At 40.5% G+C, this 14,851-nt stretch overlaps 1 protein-coding gene across 4 annotated transcripts in view; it reads left to right on the top strand.

Moving 5' to 3' along the window:
- BTBD9 (BTB domain containing 9) overlaps positions 1-14,851 on the top strand; it is a 170,414-nt gene that overhangs the window by 8,964 nt on the left and 146,599 nt on the right. For 3 of the 4 annotated variants that reach the window (XR_011557492.1, XM_070734259.1, XM_070734261.1), the window contains exons 2-3: positions 11,022-11,235; positions 13,781-14,144. Coding sequence is in view for 3 of the 4 variants with exons in the window: in XM_070734259.1 (XP_070590360.1) it covers positions 11,051-11,235; positions 13,781-14,144 (549 nt within the window). In the remaining variant the exon portion in view is untranslated. Of the gene's footprint in view, positions 1-9,671; positions 9,711-11,021; positions 11,236-13,780; positions 14,145-14,851 lie in introns of those variants that run through there. The other variant, XM_070734260.1, reaches the window with a different exon arrangement.

Raw genomic sequence — 14,851 nt, 5'->3', positions numbered from 1 at the left:
GGAGGGGGGTAATTTTTCCTCTCCTAGAACCAAGGGCGGACAGTTAATATAGTGTTTCAGGGGCAGTACCCACAGTCACTCAGTCTTGTCAGGGTTAAGTACCTACGTTGTAGAAATCCACTGTTAATGCTGTTTGTATTGTATATAGTACATATAAAACTAATCTTTATCTCACATTTTTTTTAATATGCTAAAGTTTGTGCCAATTATACCCATAGCAGGTTGATGTAATGGTTGAAGTAAGATCCACCTTTAAATATTCACCCACCTATGATGCTCGCTGGCATAAGCATATGGTACAAAATGCAGTGATGAAAAAGTGACAACATGTACCTCACACTGTCACAATGCAAACTCAAGCCTTTCAAATTTGTTACCCAATGTTTGATGTCAGTGATGTACATTGTGACATTACAAAACATGTTTCAGTTCTTTGCTCTCAGTAAGTGAGGGTAACTCATAGTCAGCCAAACAAAACAATGGGGGAAGCTCTTTCGATAGAACCTTTTGAACAGATTCCTCTACTTTCTGCTTTTCACTCAGTTTAATCTATTTTATGGGTTGGCAACCTTAAACAATCAAAGAGCCACAGAGGTCCTAGCAGAAAGCCTGCCATTTAGTTCTGGAGCCGACCAGAATTCTGGTTCGCCCATTATAGTCTCTTGGTGCATCATTCTTTTTCCTCTGCTAACTGGAAGTCCGTTTCCCTTACCATAGCATTTCCTCCTAGCACTTCCTCTACCTGTCCTAACCAAAACCCCTATCAATTGCGGAGCTGACTGGCGATGGAACCGCAGCAGAGGGATGAAAGAGACATATGCGGCTCCAGAGCCGTGGGTTGCCAACCCCTGATCTATCTCATAGTATTAGGAAAAAAGATTACAGGGGAACCGCATATAGTATCTTGACTTCCCACATGAGAGTGTAAGAAAGGCTTTTTTCCCCATACAAATTATCTGTCATCTATTGTCATTGGTCAGAGATTCTAGCTTTGGAATGTAAATGTGTGTGATATATACATTGCTCTTTACTGTTACACTCAGTAAGCAGGGTAGATTTTAAATAATCTTTAAAAAAACAGATTATTTTAAAATTTAAATAAGATTTATTTTTATTACATTTATTTTAATAAAATGTTTTGGAGTAAAAATCTATATAAAGATAGTTTTCTATTTAAGATTAACATTAATAATTTAGTTTATTCAGCACGAATAAAATGGAGTCTAGTTGTGTAGCATGAGACTATATATTCTGCAATATGGGGACTGTTGGTAAGTCAACAGTGGATCAGAGGAGGAGCCACTGTGGGACAGAGATGACAGTTGCGCTTTAAAAATTATGATTTAAATTGAGTCGATTTAAATCAAGCCTTTTTATTAGTGAATTAAATCATGATTTAAATCTTGATTTAAATTGATTTTATTTAAATCAAATCCATCCTATCAGTAAGGCATGGAGATATAGTCCATAAAAATTACATTTTTGTTTTTTAAGACCATGCTGTGCTTATCAATTTCTGCTAAATTCTTAACCTCTTTTCAGAATAATTCTTGTGGTTCCCTACTGTAGGTAGTAAAAGGCAACATACATGAAATGATTAAAATAAAAATGAAGACATGTACTGGGGGAATTCTGGAGTTCACACCAACATAGATTGAACAAGATTAGAATCAACAAGATTACTGAGGGTTTAAAAAAAAAAATTTGTATTGATTTTTTTACAATATAAAGACTCACACAACATAAAACAAGTGTTTTATGTATTGTGCCCACCACCAGACAAACATTCATACCCCACCACCAAATCGGGGGTGTTTCTTGTATAAACCATTTTAACCCAAGATTTATGTATCTATTTACATAATATAAAGTGATTCCAATTTGTTTCTTGTAGCTTGGTCTCAGATTCTACTCGCCTAGATTACTGAGGTTGAGAAACACTGTTTAAGACAGTTGCCAACAGGAACTGTGTAATGGTCCCACATGATTCAGAGCATCCTATCCCTTTGGATCTCATTTCTCCGATCCTAAAACATTATATTCTATTATATTTACATATGTCATTTTTATAAGAAATAAAGATTGGGATTAAAGTTATTTTTATTCTCATCGTAGTCCTGTGTGATTGGTTAGTCTGAAAATTATTATGATTAGGATATGGTAACCCATTGAGAGATGGTGGACTTGGATTTGCTGACCCATCTTGAGGTAGCAAAAATGTCTTGGATCAGCCCTTTCTGTGTATTTCTTTTCCCCCTCATAATATGCTTGAGACAATAAATGGTGTCTTCACAGCTCTTTCAAGAATTGATTATTACATGTAGACAGATACTTTATCTGTGTATGCTTGTGAAAATTTGTTTGCTAAACCTATGGCCAAGATATGAAATGTGTTTTGCATTAACTACAAGATGAAGCAAATATTTTTATAATTTTATTTTCTCTATGTATCTATTATCCCTGTATCTGGAGATCTTAGCATTTCTGAAGCCATCCTGTTTTAGACTTAAATTAAATCTTTATGTGCAAATTTAAGAGAAACAGTTGGTTTCAGCTTCAGGTGAATGAGAAAGATTTTGAATTCAAGGCTCTGATCTAGAATTAAACATACTGTTCCCTCTTTCAGTTCAGAGCTACTGAGTCACTGTGGTTTTTGAGTTGCTTATAAATTGTTTACCTTATTTAAGAAGGATGCCTTGAAAATTATGGTTTTTATAAGTTATAATTTATTTACCAAATTTACATTCAATTGCCTAAATTTTTTTGGAACTCTGCAAGATAATATATATACTACAAAGGTACACAAGTAAAAGATCCATGTACAACTGAAAACAGAATAACATTAAATTTAAAACAATTACAACTGAACTAAGATTAAACCAAGGCCCCATTGTGCTTTTGAAGAGTTCAGAACAGTTTCTGAAAGTCAGTCAAGCTAAGAGCCGGTTGGAAATTCATTGGGAGGCTTCTCCAAAGGACTGCCACAGCTATTAAAAAGTAATGCCACTAATAGTTTCTCCAAAGTAGATTGAATTGGTTGGACAATTCTGATGGGAGAAGGCAGTCTTGCAGTTAATTAGGCATCAAGTCATGCAGGTTAATATGAGCACTGTAAGTTGTACCTGAAGATCTATTAATAATCAGAGTAAGATCCGTAGTATTTATATAATATGCTTTCACAGGCAAATGCCAGTCAGTACATCAGACAGTACAATTTGAATTAACTGCAGATATTATGAGATCTTCAAAGTCAGCTTCATTTGCACCACATTGCAGTAATCTAAGGGAAGCCCTCCTGCCCATGTAGTGATACAGCAGTCAAAGCTAGGAAAGTGCCCTCTTGGCAGTGGCTTTTATCTGATTTTCTAGTAGAACCCAGAAATGGATCTTCCAGGACAGCTTGGCAATCAGTACATAATTAAGCTAGCTTTCCATATGGCCAGAGAACTCACAGCCTGCCCACTGCAGGAACAGTACCTGCACTGACTGATAAGTGTCCCAATAAATCAGTGCCATTACCCCCGCCGATGTCCCTGGCCTCAAGACTTGATGCAGGAACTTAGACCCAGCTGAGCGGACTTCATTCTCACCTACACTCAGCCAAATCTCAATGCTAACATCAGGCCTGTCTGTTCACATACCATGAGTTGGTATGTTCTTACACTAGACCTGTGATGGTGGACCTATGGCACGTATCCTACAGGTGGCATGCAGAGCCATATCTGAGTGTCCTATGTCAGCTGCAGTGTGCATGTGTGCACTGGTCAGCTGATTTTGGGCCTTCCAGAGGGCGGGGGGATGTCGTTTTTGCCTTCTCTAGGCTTCAAGAAAGTCTCTGGAGGGCGAAAAACAGATCCAATGGCCGAACTGGAAGTTTATTACCTGAAGCGTGGGGAAGGCGAAAACAACTCCCCCTACCCTTTGGAAAGCTGAAAATTAGCTGGAATCCATTTCTCACCATCCACAGAGGCTTTAGTGAGCCGTGTGCGCATGCATGGGAGGGGCAGCGCAGGGGAGGTTGTGCACACATATGTGGGGAGAGCATTGCATTATAGGTTTGGGCAAGCATGCATTGCACACGCATGCACCCTTTTGCCACCTGAGCAAAAAAAGGTTCGTACTAGACAAATGAGGCATTTAATAGCAGCACCGGGGGTGAAATTTAAAATTTTTTCCTACTGGTTGTGTGGGTATGGCAAGGGAAGGATGCTGCAAAATCCCCATTCCCTCCCACTCCTGCGGGAAGGATATTGCAAAATCTCGATTCCTACTCCACTCTGGAGCCAAACTACTCAAAATTTCCGCTTCCGGTTCTACAAAACCTGTCAGAACCTGCTGAATTTCATAGAGAGCATTACAGTAGTCGAACGTCGAGGTGATGAGGGTATGAGTGACTATGAGCAATGAGTCCCAGTCCAGATAGGGCCGCAACTGGTGCACCAGGCGAACCTGGGCAAACGCCCCCCTCGCCACAGCTGAAAGATGGTTCTCTAATGTGAGCTGTGGATCGAGGAGGACGCCCAAGTTGTGGACCCTCTCTGAGGGGGTCAATAACTCCCCCCCCAGGGTGATGGACGGACAGATGGGATTGTCCTTGGGAGGCAAAACCCACAGCCACTCCGTCTTATCCGGGTTGAGTTTGAGTCTGTTGACACCCATCCAGGCCCCAACAGCCTCCAGACACCGGCACATCACTTCCACTGCTTCGTTGACTGGACAAGATGTCTTGTATGTGTAGAGCAAGTTGTCTGAAAACTCAATCATGCTGTAGACCAGTGTTTCCCAACCAGTGTGCCGCGGCACACTGGTGTGCCGCGAGACATGGTCAGGTGTGCCGCGAAGAAATAAGCTCAGCTTCTGGTCTCGCAACATTTTGCGAAGAGAAAAAAGTTGTGAGACCGGAAGCTGAGCTTGCTTCTTTGCGCCTTCCAAGTTTTCCAGCAGCTGCGGCGCCCCGCCCGGCTGGAGCTTCCCTGTCAGCAGGTGAGCTTTGGGGCTTGGTGGGAGGGCAGCGGCAGCGGGAAGGTGGCGCACAGCGGGAGGGTGATGGCGGCGGCAGCGGGCAGGAGCCATGCCGTGGGGCGGTGGCAGGGTGGTCCCTCTCTCCCCCTCTCTTGCTTTCTCTTTCTCTCCCCCCCTCTCCCTCTCTCTTTCTCCCAGTAGCCGTGGGGCGACGTCAGGGTGATCAGCTGTGAGTCGGAGCTACGGAACAGAAGAACAGAGGCACCGGCAGCGGCGACTGGAAATGCTGGAATTGCGTGGCTGGCACTTGCCTGCTGGCTGGACCAGGATGGAGGCTCAAGCCCCACGTCCATGCCCAGCGCAACGCCAGAAATGTACGGCGTCTAGCCACCGCCATCTGTGCCTCCGTTCTGGAGCTCCGCCTCACAGCTGATCACCCTGCCGTCGCCCCACGGCTACTGGGAGAAAGAGAGAGGGAGAGAGGGGGGAGAGAAAGAGAAAGCAAGAGAGGGAGAGAGAGGAAGAGAGAGGAAGAGAGGGGGGGAGAGAAAGAGAGAGAAAGATATAGCAAGAGAGGGAGAGAGAGAAAGAGAGGGAGAGAGAGAAAGAGAGGGAGAGAGGGGGAGAGAAAGAGAGAGAAAGAGATAGCAAGAGAGGTAGAGAGAGGAAGAGAGGGGGATAGAAAGAGAGAGAAAGATATAGCAAGAGAGGGAGAGAGAGAGGGAGGAAGAGAGGGGGGAGAGAAAGAGAGAGAAAGATATAGCAAGAGAGGGAGAGAGAGAAAGAGGGAGAGAGGGGGAGAGAAAGAGATAGCAAGAGAGGTAGAGAGAGGAAGAGAGGAGGGATAGAAAGAGAGAGAAAGATATAGCAAGAGAGGGAGAGAGAGGAAGAGAGAGGAAGAGAGGGGGGAGAGAAAGAGAGAGAAAGATATAGCAAGAGAGGGAGAGAGAAAGAGGGAGAGAGGGGGGAGAGAAAGAGATAGCAAGAGAGGTAGAGAGAGGAAGAGAGGGGGGGATAGAAAGAGAGAAAGATAGCAAGAGAGGGAGAGAGAGAAGGAGAGAGGGAGAGAGGGGGGAGAGAAAGAGATAGCAAGAGAGGGAGAGAGAGAGAGGGAGAGAGAGAGAGGGAGAGAGAGAGAAAGAGATAGCAAGAGAGGGAGAGAGAGAAAGAGAGAGGGAGAGAGGGGGAGAGAAAGAAGGAGAGAGAGGGGGTAGAGAAAGAGAGAAAGCAAAAGAGAGAGAGAAAGAGAGATAGCAAGAGAGAGGGAGAGAGAGGGGGGAGAGAAAGAGAAAGCAAAAGAGAGAGAAAGAAAGAGATAGCAAGAGAGAGAAAGAGATGGAGAGAGAGGGGAAAGAAAGAGGAGGGAAGGGAGAGAGAGAGAGAAAGAGGGAGAGAGAAAAATAGAGCGAAAGGGAGGAAGAGAGATATTTTTTGTCCAAACTTTTTTTTACCCCCCCCCCCCGCGCTCAATGTTCCCCAGGATTTTGTAAATGTGAATAATGTGCCGCGGCTCAAAAAAGGTTGAGAAACACTGCTGTAGACTATGCTGAAATCTGGAAGTATTTTTATTTAAGGTAAAGATAGTTTAATAAATAGGACATTGCATCTTAAATCCATAATATCAAATACTGTACTTTAAATTCAATCTAGAAGCCATCTAGAGACAATTTACAGTTGGAATTCCATATATCAATATTTTGTGACTTATTCTAATCTAGTTTCTGAAAATTCTTAAAAGAAGCATATTGCAGTAAATTGAATTGCCATGGGTGGCATGAAAATATATTAATATAATAGAATTATGAAACTATATTAATACAGTATAATTATTTTATTCATTCCTTTCCCTTTGCAACTTCTGTTTTCCCCTCTCCTCCAAAGAGTAGTGCAACATTCGGACGAAGTTTTGAGGACATTGAAGGGGCTGCTGAAGGAATAATTCTAGTTGACTGCTCTGCTGTCAGAGATATTTAATATTGTTCCATATATGTAACAAAGTAACACAATACCAGATTTGGAAGGGACCTTCTAGTCCAGTGGTTCTCAACCTTTCTAACGCCACAACCCCTTAATACAGTTCCTCATGTTGTGGTGACCCCCACCCATAGGTCTAGCACCAATTCTCCCAACAGCGTTTTAAGCTGATTGACAGGAAGTTCAGAGGGACACCCCCACTGTAAACACCTGATTGGTCGGATTGTAAAAATATGTTCCAAGGTGTCAGAATAGAAGCTTTAGTTCCTAACGCCATGGGAAATTTGTCTTTTCCCATGGTCTTAGGCGATGCCTGTGCAACGGCCGTTTGACCCTCAAAGGGGTTCTGACCCCCAGGTTGAGAACCACTGTTCTAGTCCAACCATCATTGGACTAGAAAGTGGTTGTATCTTCTTAAAAACCTCCAGTCATGGAGCATCCACAACTTCTGATAGCAAGCCATTCCACTGATCTAACTGTGAAGAAATTTCTTCCTCTATTTCTAGTTTGGTTTCTCCTTGAATAGTTTCCAACCATTGCTGCTTCTGCCTTCAGGGGCTTTGGAGAATAGGTTGACTCCCAATATAACCAATCTTCATGTTTCTTATGAACATATTGTTCTGTATAAATGTGGACGGAGGTTAAAGAATAAAGAGCTATTTTTAAGTAGCTAAAACTCTTAGCTTTATTATCTATCATTTGTATTTTAGTTTGAAGTAATGTAAGTTAAGGTGTTAAATTAGTGAAGATTGGACTTAATCCCTGGATAGTTCAATGGATTTGCAGCTGGCTGAAGCGTAGACATCAGAGAGTTATTGTTAATGGCGAGTATTCTGAGCAGAGTCAGGTTACAAGTGGTGTGCCACAAGGATCTGTTCTAGGTCCTATTCTTTTTAATATATTTGTGAGTGACATAGGGGAAGGTTTGGTAGGGAAGGTTTGCCTATTTGCCGATGACTCTAAAGTGTGCAATAGGGTTGATATTCCTGGAGGCGTCTGTAATATGGTAAATGATTTAGCTTTACTAGATAAATGGTCTAAGCAATGGAAACTGCAGTTTAATGTTTCCAAATGTAAAATAATGCACTTGGGGAAAAGGAATCCTCAATCTGAGTATTGTATTGGCAGTTCAGTGTTGGCAAATACTTCAAAAGAAAAGGATTTAGGGGTAGTGATTTCTGACAGTCTCAAAATGGGTGAACAGTGCAGTCAGGCAGTAGGGAAAGCAAGTAGGATGCTTGGCTGCATAGCTAGAGGTATAACAAGCAGGAAGAGGGAGATTATGATCCCGCTATATAGAATGCTGGTGAGACCACATTTGGAATACTGTGTTCAGTTCTGGAGACCTCACCTACAAAAAGATATTGACAAAATTGAACGGGTCCAAAGACAGGCTACAAGAATGGTGGAAGGTCTTAAGCATAAAACGTATCAGGAAAGACTTAATGAACTCAATCTGTATAGTCTGGAGGACAGAAGGAAAAGGGGGGACATGATCGAAACATTTAAATATATTAAAGGGTTAAATAAGGTCCAGGAGGGAAGTGTTTTTAATAGGAAAGTGAACACAAGAACAAGGGGACACAATCTGAAGTTAGTTGGGGGAAAGATCAAAAGCAACATGAGAAAATATTATTTTACTGAAAGAGTAGTAGATCCTTGGAACAAACTTCCAGCAGATGTGGTAGATAAATCCACAGTAACTGAATTTAAACATGCCTGGGATAAACATATATCCATCCTAAGATAAAATACAGAAAATAGTATAAGGGCAGACTAGATAGACCATGAGGTCTTTTTCTGCCGTCAGACTTCTATGTTTCTATGTTTCTATGTAAGTTAAGATTTAAGAGTTGCATAAATACTTGCTCTTTGCACAACAAAAGATCATTATATAACTATAATAATTATAATTATATTTTATGGTTATAAAAGATTATAAAAACGTAAGATTATATCAATATAATTGTGTATGCCTAAAATAATTAAATGGATATTCTATAATTTTATTCTTGTGTAGGTAAGAAACACTTATTGAAAATACGAATTGTTTATAAATTCTCCAAAATAGGAGTTTAGGTGGGGGAAGTAACTTCAGGGAATACTGAATGGAAAAAAGGGCAAAAGTGTATGTTTTGCAAATGTAATGTATGTACAGTAGTCCCTCGCTCTATCGCGCTTCACCTGCCGCGGCTTCACTTCATCGCGGGTTTTGAAGTCAGCTTCATTTGAATGATTTTGCCATACAAACAAGCGCTAGAATCCCCCAGCGGGACTCCCAAATGATGAGCGGGGCAGGGACTGAGCTCCGGCGGAGGCCCGTCCCCTCGTTCAATCCCCCTCGCCAGCGCTAGAATCCCCCAGCGGGACTCCCAAATGATGAGCGGGGCGGGGACTGAGCTCCGGCGGAGGCCCGTCCCCTCGTTCAATCCCCCTCACCAGTGCCGAAAGGAAAAAAAAGAAAGGAACGCGACGCGGCGGGGATTTCCAGACTGGGCTCGAGGGCGGAAGAGGAAGTGCTCGAGGGCGGAAGAGAGAGAGAGAAAAAAAGAAACAGCCGGGGCAGCTCACCAGGGACTTTACAGCCGGGGCAAGGCAAAAAACACAACATTTGGCCGAACTGCTGCAAAGAACAGAGTAAGTAGTAGTGGGGGGGGAAGGTTAGCCGGCCGTTGCTCGCCTCCAGGCATCCGGAGCTGGTGGAAAGGAGGATAAATTCCCCATCGCGGATTTCACCTGTCGCGGCAAGGTCTGGAACGTAACTCCCGCGATAGGTGAGGGACTACTGTAGTCCTTGAGTTATGATATTCATTTAACAATAGATCAAGGTTATAACAGTGCTGAAAATAATGATTTATGATCTGTCCTAGAAGTTATGACCATCATATCAGATCATGGTAATATGATTGTGATTGTGATTTAGGCATTCAGCAGCTGGTTTACATTTACAGCAGTTGCAATATCGGTGTCCTGCAGACACATGAACATGATTTGCAGTTTTCCCAGCTGGCTTCTGACAAGCAAAATCTTTAGAGAAAGACAGATTCACTTAATGGCCATGCTTTTGATGACTGTAGTAAAAACGGTTGTAAAATTGGGTTTGATTACCTGATGAATCATTTAAGTCCACATTCTTAATGACCAGAATTCCTGTCCCAATTGTTATTGTAAATCAAGGACTATCTACATTCCTTTCAAAGGTTTGTTAGAATATAAATAGTTGAGATTTCACTTTCTGTGAATGCTCTATCCCATGAGATTGGATTCAACTAGAGCTTTGCAGGAAGTGAATAGTTAATTTTGCCTTGATTAAACTTACTTCTTAGGAAAATCTTCTAATATTAATAATTAAAAATCACTCTTATCTTCGTTTCAGATAATTAATTAGACTCCAGAGAGAAGAGTTCATAAATATTCATTTTCTAGCTAATTATGCATGAAAGGTTATGTTGCAGCTCTCAATATTTGATTTGAACACTCCTGTTTAGGACCTAACTGATCTGCTGTGGCTACAGAATCAGTTTTAACTTGTAGAGAGTATAGAATTGAGCAAGCACTATAACATAATTAGTTGGTTTATTTTAATTTTTAGAAGGGCCTCTTTGTACAATTTATATATCAACATAACAGGTGTAAAAATGCTTTGATGAAAATATTGCTGCATTTTGTTTATGTCTGTTATGTATGAAATTGCATTGAAAAAAATGATCGAAGTATTTGTTTTTCCAGGCCTTAGGATAGGGCAATTAAGTTTAGTATTTTTTACTGCTACTAAGTTAATGAGTTTTGGCCTTTTCTATACAAGTTGCTTCTTTCTTAATTGTAAGTTTCTATGAGTCACTAAGAAATAGGGCATTATCGAAATTAAATTAGTGCCTATATTTCCTCAATTTCTTTGTCCACAAGAACATTGTGAAATAGGTTGAGTTGTAAGAAAATGAATGGTCTAAGGTCACCTAGTTAGCTTCCTTAGCAAGCTTGTGGACTTAATTCTGGGTCCTTGTCCAGTACCTGTATTTATGTTACACTCAATTAACATTTATAATTATGGTTTTCTTCAATATTCTTAATGTTGTATTTTTTAGGTGTAGCATAAACATTTTTTTTGTACAACATGAGCAACAGCCATCCACTCCGACCTTACACAGCAGTAGGTGAAATAGACCACGTTCACATTCTGTCCGATCATGTTGGTGTTTTGATGAATGGGGAGGAATATAGTGACGTTACCTTTATAGTGGAGAAGAAACGTTTTCCTGCACACAGAGTGATTTTGGCTGCAAGGTGTCAGTATTTCAGGTAAAGTATAGTGTCCTATCAGATACACTTTGAATTGCTGGGTAAGCAAGATGAAATAAAAAGCCATTAAGAAATAACCTGATACAATCTGTCCAACAATGCCTATTTTTTAAATGTAAAGAAAAAAAAGGTCATTGTTTTGTTATACTTGACTTTCATTACATAAGTATCTCAAACTAATAGGCTATATTTAATGTGGATTGAAATTCAGAATTCTTTTCAGTAAAAATGGCTTTAATAAAACAGGAGTTAATGCTGTGAAGTAGATTATGAAATTTGCCATGTTACCTATTTGTCCCCAACTCTTTGAAATGCAAGAATCTCATAAAATTAGTTTCTGGTTGAAATCTGTTATTAAAAACTGAAGAGGAAGACAGCTTGGTTTTAATGTTCCTTTTCCCTTTAATTCTATTATTATTTTTTCTTCTTATTTATAGTATTCTATTTCTTTTGAAGTACTGTATATAGTTTATTATGGATCATTTTTTTCTTGTAACATGTATAAATTTCTGTAATGCCTATTACCGTGATGGTGAACCTATGGCACTTAGAGCCTTCTCTGCGGGCTTGCCAGCTGTCCCCCCAGCACAGCTTGGCTGTGCATGTGTGTGGTCTCCCATCATCTAGCTGATCTTTGGGTCCCTGCCACGCATGTTCAGGGTTGGGGCACATGCATGGGGGGCATTAGCATTGCATTTTGGGAGTCTGTGTGCGTGTGCATGTCCCCTGCACCTCATTTGGGTCTGGAAAGCCTGTTAGGTTAGGTTAGGTTTATTGGATTTATATGCCGCCCCTCTCCGCAAACTCGGGGCGGCTCACAACAATAATAAAAAACAGTACAGTACACAATACCAAATCCAATGCCCACCCATCCAGTTCCAATTGTACCAACCTGGAAGCCAAAACAGGGCACCAGAGCATTGTGCATGGCCTCCCATGCACATATTTAGATCTGGAAGGCCACCTGCACCAATCTGGAAGCCAAAATTGGGTCCAGGGCGCTCCTTTCACTCTCCTGTGCCCCATTTTTGGTCTGGAAGGCAACCTGGAAGCGAAAAATGGGTGAGGGGTTGGGGGTCTTGCATTGTATTTTGGGGGTGTGCGTGCACACACTTTGGTCACTTGGCACCAAAAAGGTTTGCTGTCACTGACCTATTATGTTGTCTTGTATGTAATATTTTTGAGGAAAATATAATAATAATGATTTCAGAATTTGTAAAAATGACTCCTCAAATTAATCCCTAAATCTAGAGTAAATGGATTGTCTGTGATGGTTAATTTTACCTATTTCCAAGGAATTTAAGTTTTTCCTCAACCAGCCAGACTATTCCATATTTTATTTGAATAAGTACCATATATTTTGGAGTATAAGACACACCTTTTTACCTTTTTACCCTCCCCCAAAATAGGATGAAAACTTGGGTGCATCTTATACACCGAATGTAGCCGCAGCCACCTATCTACCCCCACCCTTTGGACTCTGTGTCCCAGCAGTTTTATCTACTTGCAGCAAACAGAACAGAGCCTGCTAAGCCAGCTACTTGGCATACAAGTCCAATAAATAAATAAATAACTCATTATCAGCTTCCCGACTCAGCTGACTGAGGCTGCAAGGCAAGCCACATGCTGAAATGAAATTGAAACTAAAGTGCTTTATTATTGTTCTAGACAACTTAACAAAATGAAGAAGCTTTTTAAAACAAATGCTTGATCTGAAGAGGCCCAGTGCTATTGTATCTTCTTTTAAATAATAGAGAATAATGTATACTTCCAGAAAGCCACGTCAGTTTTAAAAATCTATAAAAGTATAATCTGAAATGTAACAGTGTCCTGTTTTAGTATTAAGATAAGGCAGCTGAGTTAAACCCTGATTTAGTCATATTTGGAGTAGTTCTATTTAAATAATTGGGAGTTATGTAATAATTTCTTACATTTAAGAAAACTTTCTGGCATTAATATACTGCCATAATGTACATTTCTCCAATTCTTTGCTATTTCTATGGGTCAGGCACACCTGCACAGAAATACACAGCACACAGTGAATATCATCTGTGCTGTTTGCTGTTTGTTGTTTGGCAAATTGCTGGGAGGCAGAGGCCTTTTTTCCTTGTTTTCTTCCCCCAAAACTAAGGTGAGTCTTATACTCCTCAAAGGCTACAGGCCTTCAGGGGAAGTAGGGATCAGATAGGACAAATACTGAGAAGTTCTTTTCACTAGCATAGTGTTCAGTATTCACTAGCATAGTGTTCACTCTTGTTTTTAATGCAAAGCCTGCTGCATATAGTCTCTGTATGTTAAAGCAATATATAACTGTGTCCAGGAATTAATTGCAAGTAATTTTTAATTGCTTGATACAACAAGCTGTCAATAGCCTCAAAGCTGTCAATAGCCTCAAAGTGTGAAGATTTTACACTGACAAAAAATATCACTTGGAGGTGGAAAATTTGGAATTTGTGTTATTTCATTCTTTTTTTTTTTAAGAGCTTGCATGATTTTATCAAATGCAATTTTCCCTCACTTTTCTTCTTTCTCTGCATTTGAACAGAGCGTTATTATATGGTGGAATGCGTGAATCTCAGCCTGAAGCAGAAATCCCTCTCCATGATACCACCGCAGAAGCCTTTACAATGTTGTTGAAATATATTTATACAGGTCGTGCCACATTACGAGACGAGAAAGAAGAAGTCCTGCTAGATTTTTTGAGTTTAGCACATAAATATGGGTTTCCAGAACTGGAGGATTCCACCTCGGAATACCTTTGTACCATTCTTAACATTCAAAATGTTTGCATGACCTATGACGTTGCTAATCTTTACTCACTACCTAAATTGACATGTATGTGCTTCATATTTATGGACAGAAATGCTCAAGATGTACTCTCCAGTGAAGGGTTTTTGTCTCTTTCTAAGGTATGTGAACAATTTTGGGGGGTTTTAAGTTACTTTTTTAGATGTATATTTGGAAATACAGTAGTACCTCTAGATACGAGCTGCTCTACATGCGAGTATTTCAAGATACGAGCTAGGAGGGGAGAGACATTTCTGTTCTGCTCCTGAGCTGAAATTCGGGATACGAGCCGAGCGCCCACTAGGTGGCGCAAGAATCCTTGCTTTTGGTTAGAATCCTTGCTTTTGGTTATCTCGGAGAGGGAAAAAGTTATTTGTTCCAGAATACGAGTTGCCTCGAGATACAAGCTCCCTTATGGAACCAATTATGCTCGTATCTAGGGGTACTACTGTATTGTTGAAATGGTTGAAATAGAATTTAAAACTATTACCCAATGTTTATCTTTCAGTGGACCACGTGTTATTCAACAAAGATTTTGCTTTCCTTTTCCTGCATGAGCCCTTTCAATAATCAGTCATTCCTGGAATGTGTTCTACCTGAATAATCATTGTTCCATTTTTCAATCACAATTATTCCTCAATTCTTAATCTTTCATTCTCTGAAATATGTTGAAACTAGGAAGATGCTTCTTGAAAAGGCTCTGTATTCAGGAGGGTAATATTTCTGCATCTCTGTACAATTCTGTAATAATTAATTAAAAGTACAATATCAATATGTAATTAGAATCTGCTCCAATCCAGGAGGGTTCTGGGTAGAGTAAAACCAAAAC

This window comes from Erythrolamprus reginae, chromosome 1, assembly GCF_031021105.1.
Source record: "Erythrolamprus reginae isolate rEryReg1 chromosome 1, rEryReg1.hap1, whole genome shotgun sequence".
NCBI lineage: Eukaryota > Metazoa > Chordata > Lepidosauria > Squamata > Dipsadidae > Erythrolamprus > Erythrolamprus reginae.
Note: the sequence above shows the minus strand (reverse complement) of the source record. Positions and strands in the feature narration are given on the sequence as shown.